This window comes from Mesoplodon mirus (genome assembly GCF_964341445.2).
Source record: "Mesoplodon mirus genome assembly, chromosome: 2".
NCBI classification, from domain to species: domain Eukaryota; kingdom Metazoa; phylum Chordata; class Mammalia; order Artiodactyla; family Ziphiidae; genus Mesoplodon; species Mesoplodon mirus.
In genome coordinates, this window is record NC_138977.1 from 223,983,981 (window position 1) to 224,006,260 (window position 22,280).

The 22,280-nt window shown below is 59.1% G+C and overlaps 1 protein-coding gene across 1 annotated transcript in view; it reads right to left on the minus strand.

The window, feature by feature from the left end:
* The window catches only part of CTBP2 (C-terminal binding protein 2), a gene marked incomplete at its 5' end in the record, with an annotated part of 39,140 nt that overhangs the window by 6,415 nt on the left and 10,445 nt on the right, over window positions 1-22,280 (minus strand). The window contains 3 exons of the mRNA XM_082611386.1: window positions 1,682-1,888; window positions 6,822-6,966; window positions 7,332-7,486. Of these exons, the coding sequence (XP_082467512.1) occupies window positions 1,682-1,888; window positions 6,822-6,966; window positions 7,332-7,486 (507 nt within the window). The remainder of the gene's footprint in view (window positions 1-1,681; window positions 1,889-6,821; window positions 6,967-7,331; window positions 7,487-22,280) is intronic.

A 22,280-nucleotide genomic window follows, 5' to 3' on the forward strand; every position in this document is an offset into this window, starting at 1 on the left:
CAGCGCCCTGTCCAGGCCCCCGCACGGCAGCGTGAGCTGGCTTTGGGGGAACTTGCTGCACACCCCAGGCTCTGCTGCTGCTTCTCGGCCGACTCTTAGGCAAGCGGAGGCTTTCAGCCCCAAACAGTCAGGGCGGCAGCAGGGGCGTGAGGCCGCCTATGGCCGTGCCACCTCCTGCCTCAGCTCTGCGCACAGTTCTGGGAGGCTCCAGAGACCAGGAAAGGTAGCAAGGAAAAACCCAGTGTGCAGGGGGGCACCGGGGCTGTGGCAGTGCCTTGCTTACAGTCTTGAGTAAACAGGGCTGGACTCACGGGACCGGCCTTCAAAAGATGCATGGCAAAGGGTTCAGCCGAAGCAACGTCCCCCGTAAGAACTTGCTGTGATGGCTGCGGTCAGACGCCCCGGAAACAACTGTTCTACCACGTGGCCGGGCCACTCGCAAGGTGAGGCTCTGCACCCTGGCCAGGGCCCACCTGAGAGGCCTGTGCATCGGCTTAAGAACGCACGTTGTTCCAAGAACCGTCTCCAAGACCCACTTCCCAGAGCGGTGGGAAGCCCCGCGGGCACCAGCAGAGGGCGCTGCGGCTCACAGAGCACCAGCATGTCTGAGTCATATTGTATCTTCCGCTCCAGAAAAATGAAGACAGACTCTTTTGCGAAAGGATTAGCTTCCTGAGTGTGATCACCCCTGAAACCTGGGCTCTTAGCACTCAGACCCGGGTGCTGGAAAGATGTGCGCTCCTGGAAGAAGCCCAGCTCCTTCTACTTGTTCCAGCCGGTACCCGGGCCTCCTGGTACCCGGGCCTCCTGGACGAGCTTGCGGGACTGAGGAGGCGCTGTGGCCGTCCCAGAGGTCCTGCCCTCAGTTATTCGGAAACAGAGCTCCAAGCTGACAGCTGACTGGCAGCCTGGGGGGTCTTCTGGAAGCCAAGCCCTGCAGTCACAATGCACCCCGTGTCCTTCCAGGCAGCAACCGTGTAACACTCATTCCCGATTTACAGATCGGAAACTGACGCAGAGAGGTCGAGCCCTGTCCTCAGGGTCGCAGAGCCGGTGAGCGGTGGGACTGAGATTCAGCAACGAGCAAGCCCACCCGGCCAGCTCCCGATTGCCGAGTCGGGGCTTGACTCAGGGCCCAGTGCTGCCAACAGCCGTGGCAGCCAGGCTGCTTTCCACCGCGGCGAACCTCCTCCTGAGGAACCGGCCCCAGGCACTCCCAGGGCCGCCCGCCGTGTCACCGCGGACAGAGGCCTTACCATGCCCCCTCTTGGGGGAGCTTTCTAAGCTGCTGACCTGACCGCGCCACCTTCCGGCGCAAAAATCCTTCAGTGACTCCACTGCCACCCCCACCTGGCACCTGCAGGTGGGCCTTGCCCACTGCCTGGGTCTACACTCAGCTACCAGCCCCTCACCCTCTACCCGGGGCAGTTACGCGCCTTCCTGGGGGCGCCCTCCCGCCGACGTCAGACCCATTCTTCCAGAAACAGCCCAGATCTTACCTCCGGGCGAGTTCCCTGGTCAGTCTTGACCTCTGACCTCCCACCCCAGGCAGCTCGGCCAAGAGCAAGGGACGTCCTCCGGCCCGAGCGAGCTCCTCCCACAGGCACGGCTGCAGCGCACCCCGACTTCCAGGGCCAGGCCTGCCTCCCCCAGGCGGTCCCTGCGGAGCAGGCGCACGTACCGAAGCCAATGAGGCCCAGCGTCTCCCCGCGGATGCGGGCTGCCCCCGAGGCAACCTCCCGGATCTGCTCGACGCTCTGCACCCGCGTGCCTTCCCGCAGCGCCTGGTACAGCCACGTGTTCCGCCGGTACAGGTTCAGGATGTGGCAGATGGTGGAGTCGGCCGTCTCTTCCACTGCCGCGGATGGGATGTTGCATACGGCGATCCCTGGAAACGACAAGAGCCAGGCACTGGGATGAGAACCCCAAGCTCTGTGGGGAAGCACCAGGGCTCCCAGTCCACCCAGCTGAGGGGCTGGGGTGGCAAAGGTGGCCCATTCAGCCACTGACTACGTGTATGGCCCCGGGCAGGTGAGGGTCTCTGAGGCCTGCTTGTCATCTAGAGCACACAGACCGTCTTGCTCTGAGGCCCAGGGACCTCCAGCCCCGTAGCCATCCCAGGAGGACTTCTGTCCGGGGCTTGGCTCACCCCCCCCAGCCCCCTGCTGACCCCATGTCCGGCCCACCCAGTGCTTCCAGGCCCCACGTCCCTGGGAAGCGAGCAGTAGTCCAGCTCCATCCACCATCCCCGTCCAGCGCCAGGAAGCTAGCGTGTAGGGCCCCCTCCTGACGGTCTCTGGGGTCCAGGAGACCAGAGGCTCTTTGCAATGCAACCTCCTGGATCCTCCTCCCAGGCCGGGGCTGGGGTAATGGAGACCGGCCTTTTGTTTTATGGTATTTTAAGAGTCTAATGCAATGAACATGTTATTACTTGTTTTTTTGTTTTTTTTTTTTTAAAGGCCAGACAGAAGAATTAGAAAGTTAACACCTTCCAGGCCCGTGGGCTGGGGCAGGATGGAGCCTATGTCTGAATCCAGCCCCACATTCGCTCAGTGGACTCTAGTCACCCTCCCGCTCTGACAGAAAGACAACAGAGCAGACAGGTGCCCGCCCTGCTTTCTGAAAGAGCTTTCAGGGCTGAGGGCAGCTGGTGAAGATGGTCCCTCAGGCTGTGTGAGGAACAGAGATGAAGGGTTAGCGTCTCCCAGCACCAGGAAGCCAGCAGCTGAGGACCGCAGGGAGCACTACCCCAAGTCTCAGGCAGGAAGGATCCCGGCACTGACCTTCCTCAGTGGGAGGGCGTTTGGGGGAAGAATGCTTGCCAGATGTGGGAGGGGCGGCCACACAGACGGCCGGCGGGCCTAGATGCAGCCCCGCTCCCCTGGCGAGGCCTGGGGTCTGCCAGTCAAGCCGCTTTCCAAGGAGGGACATAGGTAGCCAGGGAGCATGCTGGCCCAGCTCAAAACGTCCCTTTTGGGACCCCAGGAGTCACAGCCAGGGATGCGGGACCAGGCCACCTGTAAGGCGCCTGCATTCCTCTGTCTTCTCGGGTCAGGAGCGTGAGCAGAGAGTACCTGCAGCTCCACCGGACAGAAAACGGGACCAAGTGCGGAGAAACCCTTACCGGCAGCTGGCCGCCACCCCAGGAGGGCTGCCCCGAGGCCCAGGGTCTCAGTGACCCCTCAGGAGGACAGACAGCCCCCAGGGTGAAAGCATCCATGTGCCGCCCCACCTGCCAGGGGATGAGGTTTTGAGGTCCAGGCTGACAAACCTTCCACGAGCTGCAAGTCAATCGTCTTGCAGCACCCACTTCCTTTGAAATAACCAAGCACAGGATCTGGGGCTAGACTAGAAGTCAGGATTACTGCAGTCGGGAGAGGCGGAGGCAGATGCCAGTGGTATAAGAAAATCTTTTGGCAGCTGGGACAATTTCCATTCCTTGTGGGGCTTGATCTGTTCTGCCTGAAGCCCAGGGGGAAGGTCCAGCAGAAGAACAGCCGAGTGTGGACCTTCTGCTGCAGACGCAGTCAACTGCCCAGGCCCAGGGGCCCCCCTGCGCCCTGGGAGGTGGGACGAGATGTGATGAGGCTGGAGGAGAGAATCTGTGTGTCCACGAGAGATAAAGCACCGCACCAGCCCACCCAGGGGACAAGGGACTGCAGTGGGGCCATCTCTCCGCCTTTGCACTACAACTTTGAAATTTAGCTCCTTGGCTCTTGTGCCTGTATGGAGAGCCCAAGACCAAGGTCTGGGAAAGCGGATACATGGGCTTGGGGTGCCCCAAGGCCTGGGAAAGAGGATACATGGGCTTGGGGTGCCCCAAGGCCTGGGAGGAGGTGCTGCTGGCATCCCGAGACCTCCTGCCCTGATGGCTGAAACTCTACAACCTTGACCACCCTCTTGAGGGGAAACTCCTTCTAATCTGTTCTTCATACCTTCAGAGTGATTCTCCAAATGCCATCAGGACCAGCTGCTGGCACCCACAGAGCAAGACTGCAGCCCTCGTGGACCCAAAGTCCGAGCCCAAGAGCTGAGCTGCTTTTCCCCTCAGCTGATGCTTTTGCTCTTTGCTCTAACGCCTTCTGAACTGGACCAGGCTGGACGCCAGATTAACGAGCTTGGCCAGAAAGGCTCCCAGAGTGACAGTGCTCGGTGCTCAGTCTGGGCCCTATAGCTCCCTCCAGCAACCTTCCAACCTCCCACTGCTTCCTCTTGGACCTTGGGGTGACACTACAGATGGGGGGGGGGACCCCTCTACTTTCCCAGGTGCTGTCCTCGCCTGCGGCGGGCGGCCCACAGCCCCTCCCTGCTCTGAACAGGAAGCACCTCACCCATCGTGTCAGGGCCGGAGGCGAGGTGCCCTGGGCCCCGAAGCCTTCAGGAATGGCCTCCAGGGAACGCTGGAGGGGAGCTGCCCTCCCGGGGACACAGGCCGTGGGCCCGGACGTCACCAGGAGGGGCAGAGACCTGAGCCGCCTGCTCTTGTGTCCTCACTACAGGCCAGCTGACCGAGTGAGCTGCCAAGTGCATTTGGAGACAAAGGACGGCTGGACAGGGGCCCATTTTCCTTCTGCAGAGTCCACGTTTGAAAACTGCCTTCAAAACGGCCCAGCAGATGTCCCCGAAGCAGCTCCCTTATCAAATTGGACCAGGATCAATGAAAAGGCCACCGCGGACATGCCGTTTACATCCTTCAACATCGCAGGCCCCCGGCAGGCCTCTGTTGGGGGGACTCTGGGGACACGGCCGCCCTACCCGGGCCCCGAGTCTGCCCGCGAGGCAGCTTCTACAACTGCGGAGATGGGACGTTCCCTCGCGGGCACCTCCGATCCCATCCACCCCCCCTCCCCCGCCCCCCAGAGAGAAGTGGCCGGGACCTGGCAAGGAAGCCCAGTGTCGCACACATTGCGGGTGGCGGTGTCACGAGGGGCAGATGCTGCAGAGACGGGAGGTAGGTGAAGGGAAAGGACCGCGAGCCACCCGGGGTGTCGAGCCACATTCTCTGTCACCGCTCGAACTCGAGATTTCAGCTCCATCAAGAGCACAAAAAACATTTGTTTTCAAACAAAAACATTCTTCTCAGTGCCAGGGAAAACGGGAAAATTTCAGTTTACAGTAGACATGCTTCTGAAGACTCGCATCCTCCCAAGTTTCTCCGTGGCGACAAAGAGGGACTCAGAGTGATGCTGAGGCTGGAAGCAAAGGCTTGGGGTGCATGTGGGAAGCCACCGCTGTCATAACCCCTTCTCCTCTTGTGCAGGGTCAGGTGACCCCCACAAGGAAGGGGGTGAGATGATGGAGACTGGCCAGGGGTGACCCAGAAAAACCAGGATCAATCTTCTGAGCCACCACTGCCCAGCACCCCACTCGGGACGGGAGGGGAAGAACAGCACCTGCGGGGCCATGACCACCTCCTGCCTTATCCGTGGGCTTCACCCTGGGAGGCAGGCAAGCCCAACCTGCCGTAGCCACAACTCCCAGGCCACCCGCCGCTCTGCAGAGCAGCCCGGCGCCATCACGAAGAATCAGACCAGACCCAGCGCCACTCAGAACAGGCCCCCCGAGGCCTGCCCCCCCGCCCCGCCCCGCCCGCCGCCGCGCGCACCCACAAGACTTACCTACCCCGTGGTTCAGGAACTGGGTGCAGCCCCGATGCAAGCAGGGGAACTAACTGCTAAAACAAATCTGCAGCCCTCACTCACACCCTCAGGCTGGGACCTCAAGGGGTGGAGGGAAGGCTGCAGCCCACTGGGGTGCCCTGGGCTGAAGCAGCAGCAGGCGGGTGGGTGTCTGTGGGCTGCGGCCGGAGCCGTCACACCACACGCTTGTGGGCGTTCACACTCAGGTATGGCGCTGAGCTGACCAGGCAAGGCACTGCATACACTTGGCCTGCTTTTGGAGCACTGGCTCCGTGGGGCTGAGAGGCTGGCTTGGGGTGGGAGCAGGCAGGGGCATAAAGGCCTGGGTTCCTGACCATTTTGAGGTACCCCTTCTCAGCCTCATGGCTGCAGGGCACCAGGCAGACCTCAGCCCCACACACTGGGTGCCCGGCCGGCATGTTTCAAAAACAGGAAGGACAGTCACCAGACAGGGGCTAGTCTAGAAGGACCCTTCTGGCTCCTCCAAAGACAGCAGGACAGCCTGGGGACTCCTGCTGTCAAAGCGTGGCCCCTTGAGCCTCTGCGAACGCTCAGAGCCCACGCCAGGTGCCGGGACAGGGAGGCCGCCACGCCAAGGCCCGCCCCTCGGGGCGCCTGCAGCCCGGGGTCTGGAAAGCGGCTGGGAGCCCTGCCTTTGGGTGTCCATCTGCTGCCTCTGCTCTTCTTTGGAAACCCCTAAATGGCAAGGGATGGGCAGGAGGGGCTGTGCAGTGGTCCACCTGCACTGGCCCTGACCTAGGAAGGTTCCTGTGTGGACAGCAGCCCTTGGGGAGACAGTGCCTTCCCAGCACTGGAGGAGACCCAGAAACCCTGAGCTGTGCACCCAGCACAAGTTAACTTCAGGTTGATGGGTCCTGGCCAGTCAACACGGAGGTGCGGCAACTCACCATCCCCTCTGCAGGGAAGGGCCTGTGGCTTGTCTGGCTTAGCATCCTTCCCAAGTGACACAGCCCGGCCCAGCCCCACAGGTCCCAAGGTGAGGCCTCTGAACCCAGCAGGACGCTTCTTCCTGTGTATTTGGAGGTGTGCCTGGCTAGGTTCCCCTTGGAACCAGCCCCCTCGCTCCAGCCGGAAGCAGGCACTGTGCGCTCTCTGTTCTGGCTCGCCTCTGCCCCAGCAGGCACTTACCGGGCACTCACTGGGCACCCGCCGGGCACTTACCGAGCTCGCCTGCAGCCTTGATGTCGACGTTGTCGTAGCCGCTGCCTATCCGCACGATCACTCTCAGGGCCTTGAACTTCTCCAGGTCCTCCCTGGTGAGGGTGATGGTGTGGTACATCATGGCACCGACAGCCTCATTCAAAACCTGTGACGGGGCGAGCAGAGCACAGGTTGGAGGCCCCCGTCGCCCTCGAACACGCAAGAGAGGATTCCAGCGGGAAAACAGGCAGCTAGGACGCGGCCTGGGTGTTGCCAGCTTCCCGCAGGCGAGGGGACCCCGGCTGTGCTGCTCAGGGCCCTGCTTGGGGACGCCAGGGGAGTGGGGGGAGTGGAGGCGTGGTCAGGGAGGCCCACGGAGGTGAGGGGGACTGGCCAGCAGGGACCCGAGGGTGGAAAGGCGGGGGACCCGGCAGGGCAGCGGCGGCACCAAGCACCTGCCCGCGGAATGCCAGTTGCTGCCACCCGGCCTGGGGGAACCAGACCGGCGGGCTGGGTGAGGAGGGGGCCCACCTTCTCGTGGATCTCCTGAGTGGACTGTGCGTCACAGAAGGCCACGGTGGCCAGATCCTTCAGGATGGGCATCTCCACGGTGCAGTCTCTGCCGTCGAGCAGCGCCACCAGGGGGCGCGGGTGCAGGGGGCCGTTCATGATCTGGGGGCGGATACCTGGGAGGTGGGGACAGGACGGGAGGGGTGGGTGAGGGAAGTGGCCGTCCCACGGGGCAGCGCAGCGACCGTGCTTCCCAGTGAGGTACCGCACCCCCCCGTCCATGTGCCTCCCCCTCCGGGGAGGATGCTGGGACAAGCCAAGGAAACCGAGCGGCAACATGTGTGCAGCTCCCTTGCCGCAGGAGCTGAGATGCCTCCATTCGCGAGCACACGTGTAGCCAACAGGCAGCACTGCGGCGCAAGCTCTACAGCCACGTGGAACTCGGGCCCAGGGACCCGGTCAGGCCCACACCTGCCTCTGCCACCACGGAGAGCACGGTGACTACCCGTATGCCCCTAGACCACCAAGGCCCAGAGGCTTTTGGGACACAGGAGGCGGGGCCTGGCCCACGGCTCCCCGGGCCGGCGCAGGCTCCGCCTCTCGGCCCCTCCCTCCGCGGTGCCTCCCGTTCCCACTGCCCTTTCACACACGCACCAGAGGGTCCAAAATGAAACGAGACAATAGAGGCACCAGCATCCCATGGGAGCTTCCTGGAGGAAACCCCTCGGGGGACAGGCGCCCTGGGCACGGCTCAGGGGCCCTCTCACCTGGGCCAAGTGAGGAGAGGAAGCCCGTCCAAGATGCTGGAGAAGGTGTGCGTGTGAGGCCAAGCGGCTTGCCGGGGACTCAAAAGAGCAAACAGAATTTCCCAAAGGACCACAGAGTAAGCATGGTTTGTAGGCAGCCTAGGCCAGCCAGAGCCGTCTCACGTCTTGGTGCTTCTGATGGAGACAAAGGATGCTCGACCCCATAGCTCGGGGGGCACAGGCTAGGGGTGGGCCTCCGTACACGCTGCCTAAGTGCTGGGTCTCCGGCCCAGCGCAGGTGCAGCGCCTGCAACCCAGACGAGGGAGGAGTGTCCGCCCTCCGCCATGGGGACCCGTCACAAGGGGCATGTGAGCGGCACACGCACCAGCCCAGGGCGATTCCTCCTCTCCACAAAACCATTCCTTTCAAGTTCACACGGGAAGGCCTTGGATTTTGGCCCCGATGTTGAATCACCATGACCCCCCCGCCCTGGGCATGGGAGAAACACCCCTGGGCTTCGGGAGAAACTGCAGCACTGAGGTGGCCAGGACAGGGCACCTCCCGTTTTCTCATCAAATCACAAGTGTTTGATGTCACGGAGCACAAGTCACAAGAAGACAGCTTTCCACGCATCCGAGGTTTTCAGATGTTCAGATAAACTCTGATCACGGCCACTGCACCACGCCCAGCTCAGCCCATCTTGTCTCCTTCCCCACACACAGAATCTATTTATCCTCTCCTCTGGTGGCCATCTTGGCCACTGGGCTTGATCGAGCTCCTGCAGGCCAAAGCGGGAGCCGCTGACACGCTTATCTGCGGGACCTCTGCCTCCCAGCTCAGAACGGCTGGCAAGGGCTCCCCCCACTGGCAGCCCTGAGACTGGGTGGGGCCCCTCCTTAGCCACCAGGGCTCGGGACCCAGTGAGCCACACGCTTGGGCTAGACGCTGAAAGAGGAGCACCGCCCCCCGCCACCCCCCCCCCCCGGTCTGGTGCTGTGGCCACAGTGCCACTGGAGCTGCACAGGGCAGGGGGTGGGCATCCCGCATGCCCCCAGACGGCGCTCCCACGCCACAGCTGCAGCATCGGGGGACAATCATCTCTTTGAATGTGGAGCAGAGAAGAGGCTTTTGTCCTGGCCTCCGAAGAACAGGCTGGGGTGGCCGGGGGGAGCACGGCACCTCTGGGCGGCCCCGGGCTGGGCCTCGCGAGCGATCACGGTCCCTCCCAGCCCGCGAGCGGCAGCCAAAGCCCGACCGCCTCCTCAGGACCTGGATCCCCAAGTGGAGCTGAGCCTCCACATTCTCTGTCCTGAGTGGGAACAGGGATCCCCCACCCCGCACCCTCACCAGCCCTCAACTCACACGGCAGGCGGGGAGCAGGCACCGAGGCTGGCGGGCTGCTGGGGGGCTGGCGAGTGCCCTGCTAGCATCCGGCTTTGCCCGACAGGGCCACGAGAGCTGAGGTGCTGTGTGCACAGGAGAGAAGGTTCCCCCAAAGACCAAGGCTGACAGCTTCGGACAGGAGCCCCGGAGACCCCACGGAGGGAGAAGTGGGGAGCAGTAATTTCGCATGGGTCCCACACCTTCTCACTTCACCCTTGAGACACCACCACCGTCCCCCTTAGAGAAGAGGAAACGGAGGCACAAGGTGGCAAGTCCTTCACCGGAGGAAGCAGCTGGAAGGTGGGGCGGCTGGTGCCAACTCGGGGTCGACGCACAAAAGCTCCTACGCCTGCCTTCTCTGCCAAGTGAGATGCCCACGCCCCCAAGGACCCCTTTCCTCCTCCGGATTCTGCCCCCCGCCCCACACACCTCCTACGGAGCCCAAGGTTGGGCTCCCGCAGGGCACCGTGAGCAGATGTGCTCGCCTGCCCCGGGCTGCCCCTCCCACAGGGTGAAGAACACCCTGACTTCACTCTGGGGGTTGCTGGCAGGAGGGTTAATCAGACGACGTTTCTAAAGTTCATGATCACGACTGGAAATCCGAGTTGTTAATTAAAAAGCAACCACATGGGGAAACAACAGTGGGCACAAGGCAGGCGTCTGGAGAGGCTGAGGGGCCGTCACCACAACATGTCCATCCACAGCATCAATGCATGCATCCCGTTACCTGGGAAACAAACTCCGGGTTGCCTAGCGATCGCCTCCCTCCTGGACTTGGGTCGCCTTTCTCTTTGGCAAAACCCACCCTTTGCCCTCATTCAGGCTGGGCATGCAGAATGCAGCTGAGGCTGGTCCACAAGACCCCAAGGTTCCTGAGGCCCGAGGCCTGGATACCGGCTGCAAGCTCTTTATGGTAAGGCAAGAGATGGAGATACAACGGGGATCATGCTGCTCAGAGGTGCTCAGGCTGGGGAAGGATGCTGAGTGGGGGACAGCTCGGTGGGTGGTGGGAGTGGGCGAGATTCACAGGTGTTTTGCATGAGGTGCAGGGACTATAGTGTGGGTATGCTGAGGATCAGGCTTTACGGGGACCACGTGGGACCCCCAGCCCTGAGGATGAGAGACAGCTTAGCCAGGTCACTGCCAAGGTCTGCTTCTACAAAGAAAGAGGCGATACCGTAATACATGCTCCTTCAGTTCCAGGAGGGGCTCAGCCACCTGCACACCTTGGAATCCAATTACTTTCAAGCCACCGTGCCCAGCACCCTCTGCCCCTAGAGTCTTGCTGGAGTCGGGGACAGAGGTACCCAGAAGACCCCAGGAAATGCTGGGAAGATGAAGGTGCAATTAGACTTTTTATCTCACTTCACGTTAATCAACATGCTTCTAACAATTTGAAAAAATTTTAGTGTATCAGAACAGAATTGACACATTATGGATTAAGAGCTGTAGGTATTAAGATGGCAAATGACCCTTTCAGAGACTATGGAAAATGGGGTACCAACCTAGGGGCTGGCTCTCAGGCTGGAGGGAGAAGCCCTATTTCCTCTACGGTCAAGGGAATTTAGGGGAGAAAGGCAAGGCACAACGTTTAATGAGAAGTCATGAAAAACGGGTCTGTGATCAAAAGCTAGGCTGCCAACTACTAGACACTGCTAGGACCCCAAGAAACAAGCCCCACAAACTCCAAGACTGGTAAGAATCACACAACACTGATTGATCTTATTCCCATTTTACAGTCAAGGAGACAAGCTAAGGGAACAAGGAGAACTGCCTCAAACAGCACCAGGGACCCCGCAGAGGCCGAGGAAACACCTGCCAATGAGGGTCAGAGGGTCCTGGTGGCCCTGTAGTCAAGATGACCATTCCCTTTCTACAATCCCCTTTCCAGTGATGAACTCTGTCTATCCATTTCAGAATAATTCCAGCTGCAACTGGACACACCTGGGAAAGTGTACCAGTGCACTGCTTTCAACAACTTGTCCAGCATTGACTTTGCAGGGCAGAGAGCTCAGCCGACTCCCCTGGTGTCAATTACTTGCTGGTTTCAGGCTCCCTTTGGCACAAGCAGGGACGCAGAGCCCCAGCTCGAGGCCAGCTCTGACGTCTGCCCCGGACCTGGTATCGCTTAGAGCTGCAGCTGCACACAAATAATTGTGCAATTAGACACACTCAGTGGAAAACAAAGACGACGCCGGGCTGAGATGCCGGAGTTTTGTTAAGAGTGGCCAGCAGTCCAGTGAATGCCAAGTGCAAAGGCCTCATGAATTCCAAGGTGGAAAGGGGTGGGCCCCAGGGAGGACTTCGGTAACTTTCTGGCCACCCAGCCTTGATGCCACCTTATTTGGATAACAGCACCAGATTTCTTCTTGGAACTGCTCCTTCCCTAGGCGACACAGGCTGAAAGGGCTGCTGTTGGCTAAAAGGGATGACGTACTCCTGCCACGCAAAGCTGCCCTGTGGTGTTTCCGAGACCCACTTTCTGGCCTTTCTGGACACCGTGTGAGTTCAGCTGACATCCTTTCTACAGAGCCATGCGTCATTTCTAAGGTCTGAGTCTGTTTCTGTTGCTTGCAACTCAAGAACCGAACTGTCTCAGGGACATGATTTTGCTGCTTTCAGATTTCAGTTATTGAGCAGTTTTACCCAAAGGAAAATGGCTGCAATAATCGTGTTTGACCCAGCAGGCAGGAAGGCCTCTTTTGTTTTTTGTGGTTTTTTGTTTTTAAGATATTTTTGATGTGGACCATTTTTGAAGTCTTTATTGAATTTATTACAATATTGCTTCTGTTTTTATGTTTTGGTTTTTTGGCCACGAGGCATGTGGGATCTTAGCTCGCTGACCAGGGATCGAACCGGCACCCCCTGCACACTGGAAGGCAAAGTCTTAACTACTGGACCGCCAGGGAGGTCCCCAGAGAGCCCTCTTTTAACAATGGACCAGATTTTATGAAGCCTCCCAACACCACAGCAGCCTCAAAACGCCCATGCTAGCCTGGCTATGATAACGGGATGACGGTCACATGTGCGGATGGCCACATCTGTGCAGGGTCACCTCCTTGCTCACCTGACGGGTTGGCCAAGTACAGCGGGACTACACCTTGAGGGCCCCAAAGGACACACACGTGGGGCTGGGACCACTGAGGAAAAAGGACCTCCCACCACACAGCCCAAGTCCACCCAAAGATCTTCACTGCTGCCCAAGGGCAGTTGCCAGGATCCCCTGGGCAGCACCAGTTGTCTGGACAGCTGACGCCAGAACAAGTACCTGGAAAGGTCCACAGATGGGAGACCCGTGCAGGCCTTAGGAAGATCTGAGACCAACGGCAAATTGCCCTGCACACTTAGCACGAGCCTCTGGAAGCAATCAATCAAACGGATTCTCAGCTCCTGGGACCGGCATGGTGTCCTGGAAGGCAGCATGCACAGCTCCCATCCTCACGTGCAGGTGGCCACGCGGGCAGAGGAGACGCAGCCACACAAAGCCCAGCGTGGTCTGGAGTGGGCAGGGAAGGACCCACCAGGCCCACACGGGCAGCCCTGTAGCCTGAACCACTTCCCAAGGGTCTGATCGTGTCTCCTGCCACCCAAAGAACAGCTTCCCCTTGAATGCAGCTGCTCCCCCAATTAAAAGGCCACTTCCTGCAAAGCAGCACCGCTCAACCCTTACTGGCTGGGCTCAGCAGTCTGATCTCCAGAAGGCCAGACACAGAACCAGATCTGGGGTCCGATAAGCAGCATATTTCACATGCTTGCATTTCCATGACCTAGAGCTGCAACTCGTGACTGGGGCCAAACTGGGAACCAGACGCTGACCTTGGGACATAAATGAGCCGCTGTCTGAGACTCGGCTTTCAACTCGGAAATGTGGCTGTGTTGAGGGGTCTACCCAACCACCCAGGGCCTGCGGTGGCAGAATCCTGCCTGGGAAAGGAGGCTGCGGAGCCTCACGTTGGGGTGGGACATCTCCCTTGCTTTGTAAACATGTTTATCCATGTTATAAAAACTGTTCTAAACTGTCAACAACAAATGTTCTGCAGTTGGCTGGAGTTGATTCAGAAAGCAGTTCTGGAAAGTGAGGGAGGGCAATGACTGTCCCAGACACCCCGGGGAGGTGCCCACCCCACAGCAGCTCCCCTCGCCTTTCACAGGAGGGGCGATGTGAGCAGGCGAAGGGGAACAGGTGGTCTAGAGAGCGGCCGCAAGGCAGTGATTCGCAACACGATGTGTGTTGCTCACACACATGTGGAATCTTAAAAAAGCAGTACTGATGAACCTAGGGGCAAGGCAGGAATAAAGAGGCAGATGTAGAGAATGGAGGTGAGGACACGGGGTGCAGGGGGGGAAGGGTAAGCTGGGATGAGGTGAGAGAGTGGCACGGACACATATACACGACCAAATGTAAAATAGATGGCTAGTGGGAAGCAGCCGCATAGCACAGGGAGATCAGCTCGGTGCTTTGTGACCACCTAGAGGGGCGGGATAGGGAGGGTGGGAGGGAGACGCAAGAGGGAGGGGATATGGGGATGTACGTATATGTAGCTGATTCGCTTTGTTATCCAGCAGAAACTAACACACCACTGCAAGGCGATTCGACTCCAAGAAAGGTGTTTGTTTAAAAAGTGTGTTAAGTGTGGCACTATTTTAAGGTTACAAAAAAATGCAGCTACCGTTGGAAATCTCATCTTTGTTCCCACACTATCTGCCTTTTCATTTGACAAACTGTCTCCTCTCTGCGGTGTCCCTGGGCAGCTCTCCCAGGCCGAGAGAGCTGCGTCCACTTCCCCCCCACACCTCCGGGCCAGTCTGGGATGGGGCCAGGCCGCAGTTTGGTTTTGAAAACTCGGTCAAGTGCAGATATCCTCTCCCCGCACAGCAGAGAACCCGATTTTTCTCAGGTTGCCTCGCTTTTCACGTCTTGTTTTGCACCCAAGAGCTCCCCGCTCCAGGAGGTGTCCTCCTGCCTGTGCCCTGCCTGGCCCGAGGGGGAGTGAGCCTTTTCTTGCTGGCCCAGGATCTTGGGCAGAAACATCTCGGAATGGAGGTGATGACCAAGGAACAGTGTACCTCCAGCCCGGAGGCTGAGGACCAAGAGCAGTTTCTGGCTTCGGGACCTGATAGAACACAGCGTGGTTCCTGGCCAAGGCGGAAGTAAAGGGCAGTTACTGAAGTGGACGTCGGCCCACGGGCTTTCAGCTGCTCATCAGCTGTGTAGGCTGAGGCTGGACCCTCTAGACCCCATCCATCCTCATTCCTTCTCATTTCCTTACCTCCAAGCTCTGACACGTGAGAGCCTGGCCTGGTTCTAGGGACCCAAAGAGTAACCGGACGTGGACGCTCCCTCAGGGACCTCTAAACACACAGGGAATCTGGCTTATGGAAGAAACAGCTCTCGTCAAGGTACTTCAAATCTGGAACATGAGGGAATACCCCGGCAGCCCAGTGGTTAGGACTTGGTGCTTTCACTGCCGGGGGCCCAGGTTCAATCCCTGGTCGGGGAACTAAGATCTCACAAACCACGCGGCACGGCCAAAAAATAGAATTAAATTAAAATTCAAACAAAATCAGGAGTGTGAAGTCCGTTTCAATCAGGGCCGAGATGTGGAAGTCAATTTGTCTAATACAGTACAAGTGAAATCGGAACATCCTGAAATTCAGTGCAGGCTGGAGCTGAATGGCCATGACGAACCTTGGTGTGTTCAGGGCTGAGGAAGAGGAGGAAGTGAAGCAAACCCGGACGACGGATGCAGATACACAACCACTCTTCTTCTGTGCTCATGGCAGGCATCACTAATTGATCCCAGCACTCTTGGCCTCAGAGTCCCTGTTGACCACAATGCCCTGAGGGCTGCCCTGCAAGGCTAGCTGACATCTTGCTGGCCAAGCTTACGTGCCCTCAACCTCCTCTTGGAATGGGTAAAGCAAGGTGAAGGTCAATGTTCCACACATTCCACCAATACTGTGAGTGTGGAAAGAAGCGGGGAGACGTAGGGAGGCCCCAGGGGAAGGACGCAAGGTCCCCGCAGCCAGGAGCAGACCGCAGACCTCCTCAGTCACTCCGGGACAGCCCTCTGTTCTGCTGAGAAGGGCGGGCTTCTGCGGGGGGGGAAGGGGAGAGAGACCCCCGAGTGGGGCTCGGCCCTGCGGCAGGTGCCTGGGTTTGCACCCCCCACCCACAGCAAGGACCTCACCTGTACCTGGCACTGTTCCCGATGGCCTGTGACACCTACCCCCTTCCCAATGTGACTCTGCTGCTCCCCCCGCCAAGAGGGGGGTCCGCTTCCCCAGCCCCAGGAAACGTGCTGGCCTCGTGCTTCAGTCTGACCCACACCGAGTGACAGAGGTGCTGCGGCACCTCTTCCAAGGCTGGGCCTCCGGGGTCAGCGTCACACCATCCAAATTCACACAGGAACCTGAGACTAGCTGGGGAGGAATGGGAGGCACTGGGAGGAAGGACCCTGGGGCCGGGGCCCAGCCGTCCCAGCTGAGGTGGGGAGGCCACCACAGACTGTCCAGTCCCAGCTGAGCTCAGCTGCCTAGAAGCCAGGAAATTCTGGAGCAATCGGCCACACAGCAATAGCTGGCTGATGTGCCCAGCAAGGCAAGGCCAAGGCGGGGAGCCCACCTGTCCTCCACCGGCAGGGACGCATCCCCAGTGCTGCAGAAACCCCCAGAGGCTTGTCCCCAGGCCTTGCCAGGACAGATCAAGGTGAGAGATCCCAGAGGGGATGGACTTCTGCAGGGCAGGTGCCCCAAGCAGGGATCAAGCTGTGGACAGGTCAGTAATGATGAATTCACTGTCACAGGCATCCTTATGTCAGGGCTGGAGCCCCCCTCTCCTTCCCCCAGTGATGGGTTAGGCTGCTTCTTCCCCACGGCACTCGCAAGGGCCCTTCTCCAAGGCCTGGCCAACTGTAGGTTTCAGGATTCTGGTGCAGCCTTTTGAAATGCGGTCTTTTGAAACAGCTCTCCCCTCACTTTCCTGAATGAACCCCCAGCTCTCAGACTTCTCCCCTGGAACACCCTAGAAGCCCTATCTGATGTGAATCAGATGGCCTGGTCACTGGGAGTCTCGTGTCAGTCTCTCCCTCTCTGGAAGGAAGTTTTCTATTCTTCACTCCGCACGTAGGGCACCAAGGTCGGGGAAGGTGACAGGGTTCCTGGGGCGCCCAAGGGGTGAGCACAGGCCAGCTAACCTGAGCTCTGCAGTGTCCACACACCCAGCCATCTAGAACCTTGCCCAGCAGAAAACTTTCACTCGAGCCTGACTGAGCGCTAGCCCCAAGTCAAGTACTAGAAAAACAGCAGGATTAAAGGTTGAAGACAGAACAACCTGGCTTAAAACTAGCACTGGGGAATAAAAAGGAGTGAACTATTTTTTAACGAAAGTGCAGATGGCCGTGCCATCACTGTGTGTAGGAGCAACTACCGGCACATCTCGTTTCATTGCACTTTGCAGGTACCGTGTTGTTTTTCTTTCTTTTTTTAAAAAAAACAAACTGAAGGTTTGTGGTAACCCTGTGTTGAGTAAGTCCACTGTCACCATTCCCTGCGTATTTTTAAATTACGGTGCGAACACTGTTTTTAAAGACAACACTGTTGCACACTTTACAGACTACAGCGTAGTGTAAACATAACTTGTATACGCACTGGGAAACCAAAAAGTTCATATAACTTGCTTTGTTTGCGATATTTGCTGTATCGTGGTGGTCCAGCACAGAACCCAAGTTATCTCTGAAGTATGCCTGCGCGGGCACTGCCCACAGGCCCCCGTGATGAGCGGTGCAGCCAGGTAGGAAGGAAGCCCAGCGGTCACTGCACACGCAGCCCTCTCCTCGCTAGGACTATCAGCAACTTGAATGCTACTTGGTCTTTGGAAGCCGGGCGCCTCTACTCAGCTGTGAATATACTAATCACCACCACACTGGCACGTTGAGAGATGAATGGTATAGGCGTTTGAGTTTATACCTCTCAATAAAGCTATTAAGAAAAAACACAAGTGTGGGGAAATGTGGCCTCACCAGGCCCTCTGAGCACCCAGGGGCTGGGCTGTTGGGGGTGACCCACACTAAGGGGGCTCCCGGAAGGCTGGGTGTGCTCCATGGGGGCGGGGGCTGGGGGGCGGCTGGTTTGAAGCCACTCCTCAGCCCTAATTTTAGTGTTCTCTGCAAAAGCAGCTGGCGGCTCGGTCCACAGATGGCTACAGAGTGCCCTGACAAGTAGATTAGTTTCTTAAATACAACATGGATCTTAACGAGTCACGGCCTCCAAGTAAGATGCTCTCAGGCCATGTAGCTCAGTTAAGAGCTGGGCAGACAGCAGGCCGAGCAGGCAGCCCCCAGGCTCCCGGGAGCCCAGGCCACTGCCCCCTCCCCACTCAAGCCTTGCTGGGTGAACGCTGCTAACCCAGTGTGCACGCACGAGGTGTGTCCTTTAAGCAGGGGTCTAGACTTGTGGGACGCACATCAGCTAGTTAAAAAAAAAAAAAAAGTACAACTTCTGTACCTCCAGAAAGACAAGCATTTGTTGTACTTTGACTCCTTAGAGCTGCCCGGGGGAACTGTCCCGGCAGCCTGAACGGTGCAGGCTCCGTACCTCACCGGGGAACCGGAACAGAGAAAAGTGACAGATACTTTTCCTTTGCCCAGCAGAGCTTAAAAACAAAACCAGAACCCTTTATCAACTTGTTTAAACTCATTCTCTTAGACACTCACACGCTGGCCAGGTGGGCGTGTCTGGAGTCCACACGCCCCCGCCGTGCTGTGCTGGACACACCCTTTCCCGGGTGGCTCCTGGTCTTCAGTGTTTGGGCTCCTTCACCCTCCCGAGTCCCAAGGGAGCCTCTTGTGTTCCTGGTGAATCCCTCTGCCCGGAAGAAGCACCTGATGTTCTGTCTGGAAAGCTGGTGCTTCCCACTGGGGGCAAGGCAAACAGCACCCACTCAGACCAGGTGAGAAAGACCCTCCCAACTGACCGGGCTAGAAAGAACCATGCAGGGCATCACTGAAAAGCAAATACACCGCCAAGGAGCACATTTCAAAGCAGCTGAGGATGCTCGGCCCTGCTTCTACTTGGGGGGAAACGTGATGTATGGTCTGCTTTCCCCCAAAGGCCCAGCCTCACGTGGGTGGCCCTGCAGAACCAGAGGAGGGATAAAGGGATGTGGCCTGGGTGCAAGGGCTGGAGGCTCTGGGCTTGGGGAACAGCAGATCCCCAGGTGCGAGGACCCACTGGCTTCCCGTCCAGGTGAGGACACACCTCTGCATGCTTCTCAACACGGGGGACAGTCCCTGGAGGGGCAAGTGACCGGTAGCTTATGCCTGGGGCGGGGGACAACCTCACCTGCCCCTTCTGGCCGGGAGCACACATGCTCGGCACCTCTTTTCCAACAAACAGCTCCGATGGAGTCCCCTGGCGCTCGTTCTCTTACGGGACTGCCCTGTCTCCGCCAGGACTGCCAGGGGTCAGAAGGCAGCCCAGTGGCCTGCGCCTTCCCCAGGCCCTCCTTCCTTATGGCATCTCCTCCAAGCCTGTCGAAGAGATGAGCCTCAGGACCTCGCCCTAAACCACAGCTAATAGGGCATGAACTTCTCAAGGGCAAAGGGGGCTCCCAGGCCACTCACTGACAGGGTCCCCAACGTTGTGTGTCTCAGTGTCCCTCAAGGGCGCTGACCCAAAGCCAGGGCTCAGCCAGCCAAGCTCACCCACTGCTCCTCGGTCAGGGCCCACCTTACCCATAGCCACTGGCCAGCGGCGCCACAGCAGGAGGTGGAGACTGGCCGTGAGGTGGGCGTCCAGGGCCTGCTCTCCCCCCGTGGTGGCGGCTCCACTCTGGTCCCAGCTTACGAGCCAGGAACCCTGAGATTCTGAACTCAAGGGCGGCTTTCCAAGTCCTGAGCTGCTCTGGAGCTCGCTGGAGAGACCCCACCCCGGCTCAGCGTCACCTGTAGATTCAAACGGCTCTCTGCAGCCCAGGGGTCCCTCCACCACAGTAATCAGACCAGACTGGACGGTGACGTGCCTGGGAGCTGGGAAACACCTGAGACCAGCCTCAAGTTGTAAAGTAAAGTCACGCAGCTGGCACCGCTGCCCTCAGACATTTTCCCTTAATTGACTTGCAATCTTTCATTGCATCAAAAAAATCACCTACACAGCCCAAACCAGCCCACGCAGGCAACCCAAGGTTTGGGTAGCTGGGAGACGGCAAGCAGGTATGAGGACACTGTCCACGGGGCACCAGGACGAAAAGATAAAGCCAGTCCCGTTGGTTCTCGCCTGTTTAGAAGGGCTGCTGTGCTGGGTGCTTCTCCTGCACTTTCTCATTCAAACCCTGTGTTAGACAAACTCCTTGAGAGCTGTTGCTGTGCTGCCAACGAGGAAGCAGAGACCGTGCGGTGAGAGAAGCTCATCCAAGGTCACAGAGTGACCACGTGGTCGGCCAGCCTCAACCCCAGGGCTCACCGCGGACAATCGGGGACGATCACATGTCACTCCTACATCTCCCTGGGGATCAAGCTGCACACGCCTCACACTGACAGAACGACAGATGCCACCCGCCCGGCCCTGGGACCCACCCACTCTGATGGCAGACAGGTGCTCTCACCTCAGTAGGCTGAGCCAGGTCTCCAGGTCCCCCCTCCGACCCCAGCACTGGCTTGCCTACCCATTACAGATGCTTGGCTGGGAATTCATAAATCAAGAACCATCGTCTGCTGTTTCTCATGGTAGAGACAGACCTTTCCCTTTGGGGTCACTCTGGAGTTTGAGGCCTGAAGGGTCCATCACTGGGGTGGTAACTGCCATGCAATGAAATCCTGTGGCGCCAGGGGAGAGACACAGCCCCTCCATCCTGCATTCATTCCTCCCAAGTTGAGACGTGCCCAGGGCCCACCCCAAGTCCCTCTGGTCTGCTGCTTGCCCCTGGAGCCCTCAGAAGGCTGCATCCAGGCAAGTCAAAGCGCCCACGGGGGGGGGGGGGAAGTGACCCATGAGTACACGGCCCCTCGCCCAGCCATTCTCAGGGATGCGTACTCACTTCGCAAAGTCCTAAGACCCAGCTACACCCATGGGCCCGGCTGATAAGAAACCTGGTCCAGAAGAGGTCAGCTTGGCCCTTGACCTCTGCTCAGCCCCTAAAAGGATTAAGCCAGGACTTCACGTGCCTGTGCCTTCCAGGACCGTCCTTACGAGGAGCAACCTGGAGGCGGCCTCTGGCCAGGCAGGGCTTGCTGAGGCACTGGAGCCCCAGGGCCTCGGGGCTGGATGAGCTCAGAGGACTGAGCTTTGACCAGCTCTGGGCCATGTGGACAAGACAGAGCCGGGGCCCAGATGACCCACAGCTGTTCGGTGTCGCGGGCCTCTCACACCCAGTCACCGCCTCAGACGGCGGGAGGACACGGTCTGTCCCTTCTAAACAGTAGCTGCAGAGACGGCCGGGCCACCAGGCCTCGTCGGAGGACAGAGCTCCTCACGGCAGCATCTTGCTAGAAAATACCCGCAGTGTGTAGCGAGTTACCCTGTCTGTCTCCTTGAGGTTTCAATCAGCCTGGGGAAAAACCCGGTCTACGCCCTTTGCCTCAAGTGCTGGGCGACCTCGCTAGGCCTGCGCCCAGAGCCCTGCCCAGAGAGCCTCCTCGGCCACCTTCTTCCGTTACTGCGCAGAGATTCATTTAACAATTAGCTCATTAATGGTGCCGGATGCCAGGGCTTCGCGGTGGGAGACCGTCCTCGTGAGTGTGTGGCCAACACCAAAGGAAAAGCCACCCATGCTGGCACCGCTGGGTCACCGTCTCCTCTTGGAATTGTGCTTTGCCGCCCTGAGAGCATCGTCCCGGATGGGGGAGCAATCGCTGGTTCTCTTATCAACGCCAAACTCAGCAGCAACTCCAAGGACCACATGCGAGGCACACAAAGTCTGTTCTCCACCCATAGCCTCCCTCAAGCGGGAGGTGTTCAGAAATCCGCGCCCTGCCTGGAGCCCCGACACTGGGCGGGGAAGCCGAGCAGCCCAGACCGGTGTCTCCCCCTGGCCGGGGGCTGAGAAGGGATGGGCTGAGCCTCTGAGCCTCGGGGACTTCCAGGAAGGCCTTGCCCACGGCGTGGGGACCGCCAGCGGAGGCCACTGGGTATTTCACTTGAGTTATTTCTCAAGTTCTAAAAATGTGTCCATGGCAACAACAGAAGGGGGTGTTTAAGACAAATTACGTGAAATAAAGATGAGCAAAGAACCAACGGACGCCAGGAGTCTGGCGGAGGCAGGCGCCGCAGGCCCACACACTGGCCTGAGTGCCACCAGCTTGTCTGTGACGGGCTCATGCCGGGCTGGTGTGACCAGGGCAGGCTGTAGTCGACGCACCGACAGCATAAGTCACCTGCCCCGACCCCTCTCCAGGTGAGCGTCTGGAGGGGCCTGGCACCCAGCAGGTGGGCTACAGCACTGTCGGGACAGACTGGGGCCAGGGAACCCCTTGGAGGGGGTCCCCAACCAGGCCGAGGACACCCCACTCTTCTTGGTGCCTGGAAGGGCCCTTTCTTCCAAAGCCCAGGAAGCAGCAGTGGAACAACACTGGCCCTCCGGGCTCGCCTGGCCGAGGTCGACAGGGGGCCACAGCAGCCGCGTCACTGGAGAGCAGGTCGGCCCCCGCGTGCCCCGCGCCCCGAGCCCTCCTGGGCTGCTGCTTCTCTGGCTGGCCAGCCACCTGGAATCAGATGGACTGACTCCACCAGGGCCCCTGAGGAACAGACAAGATGTCCTTCTCCCTAAAGGCCACTGCAAGAGCCTAGCAGACTCAGGCTTAGTTTTCTAACTGTACTGCCTGGACCGAGGGCCCATAAGAACAA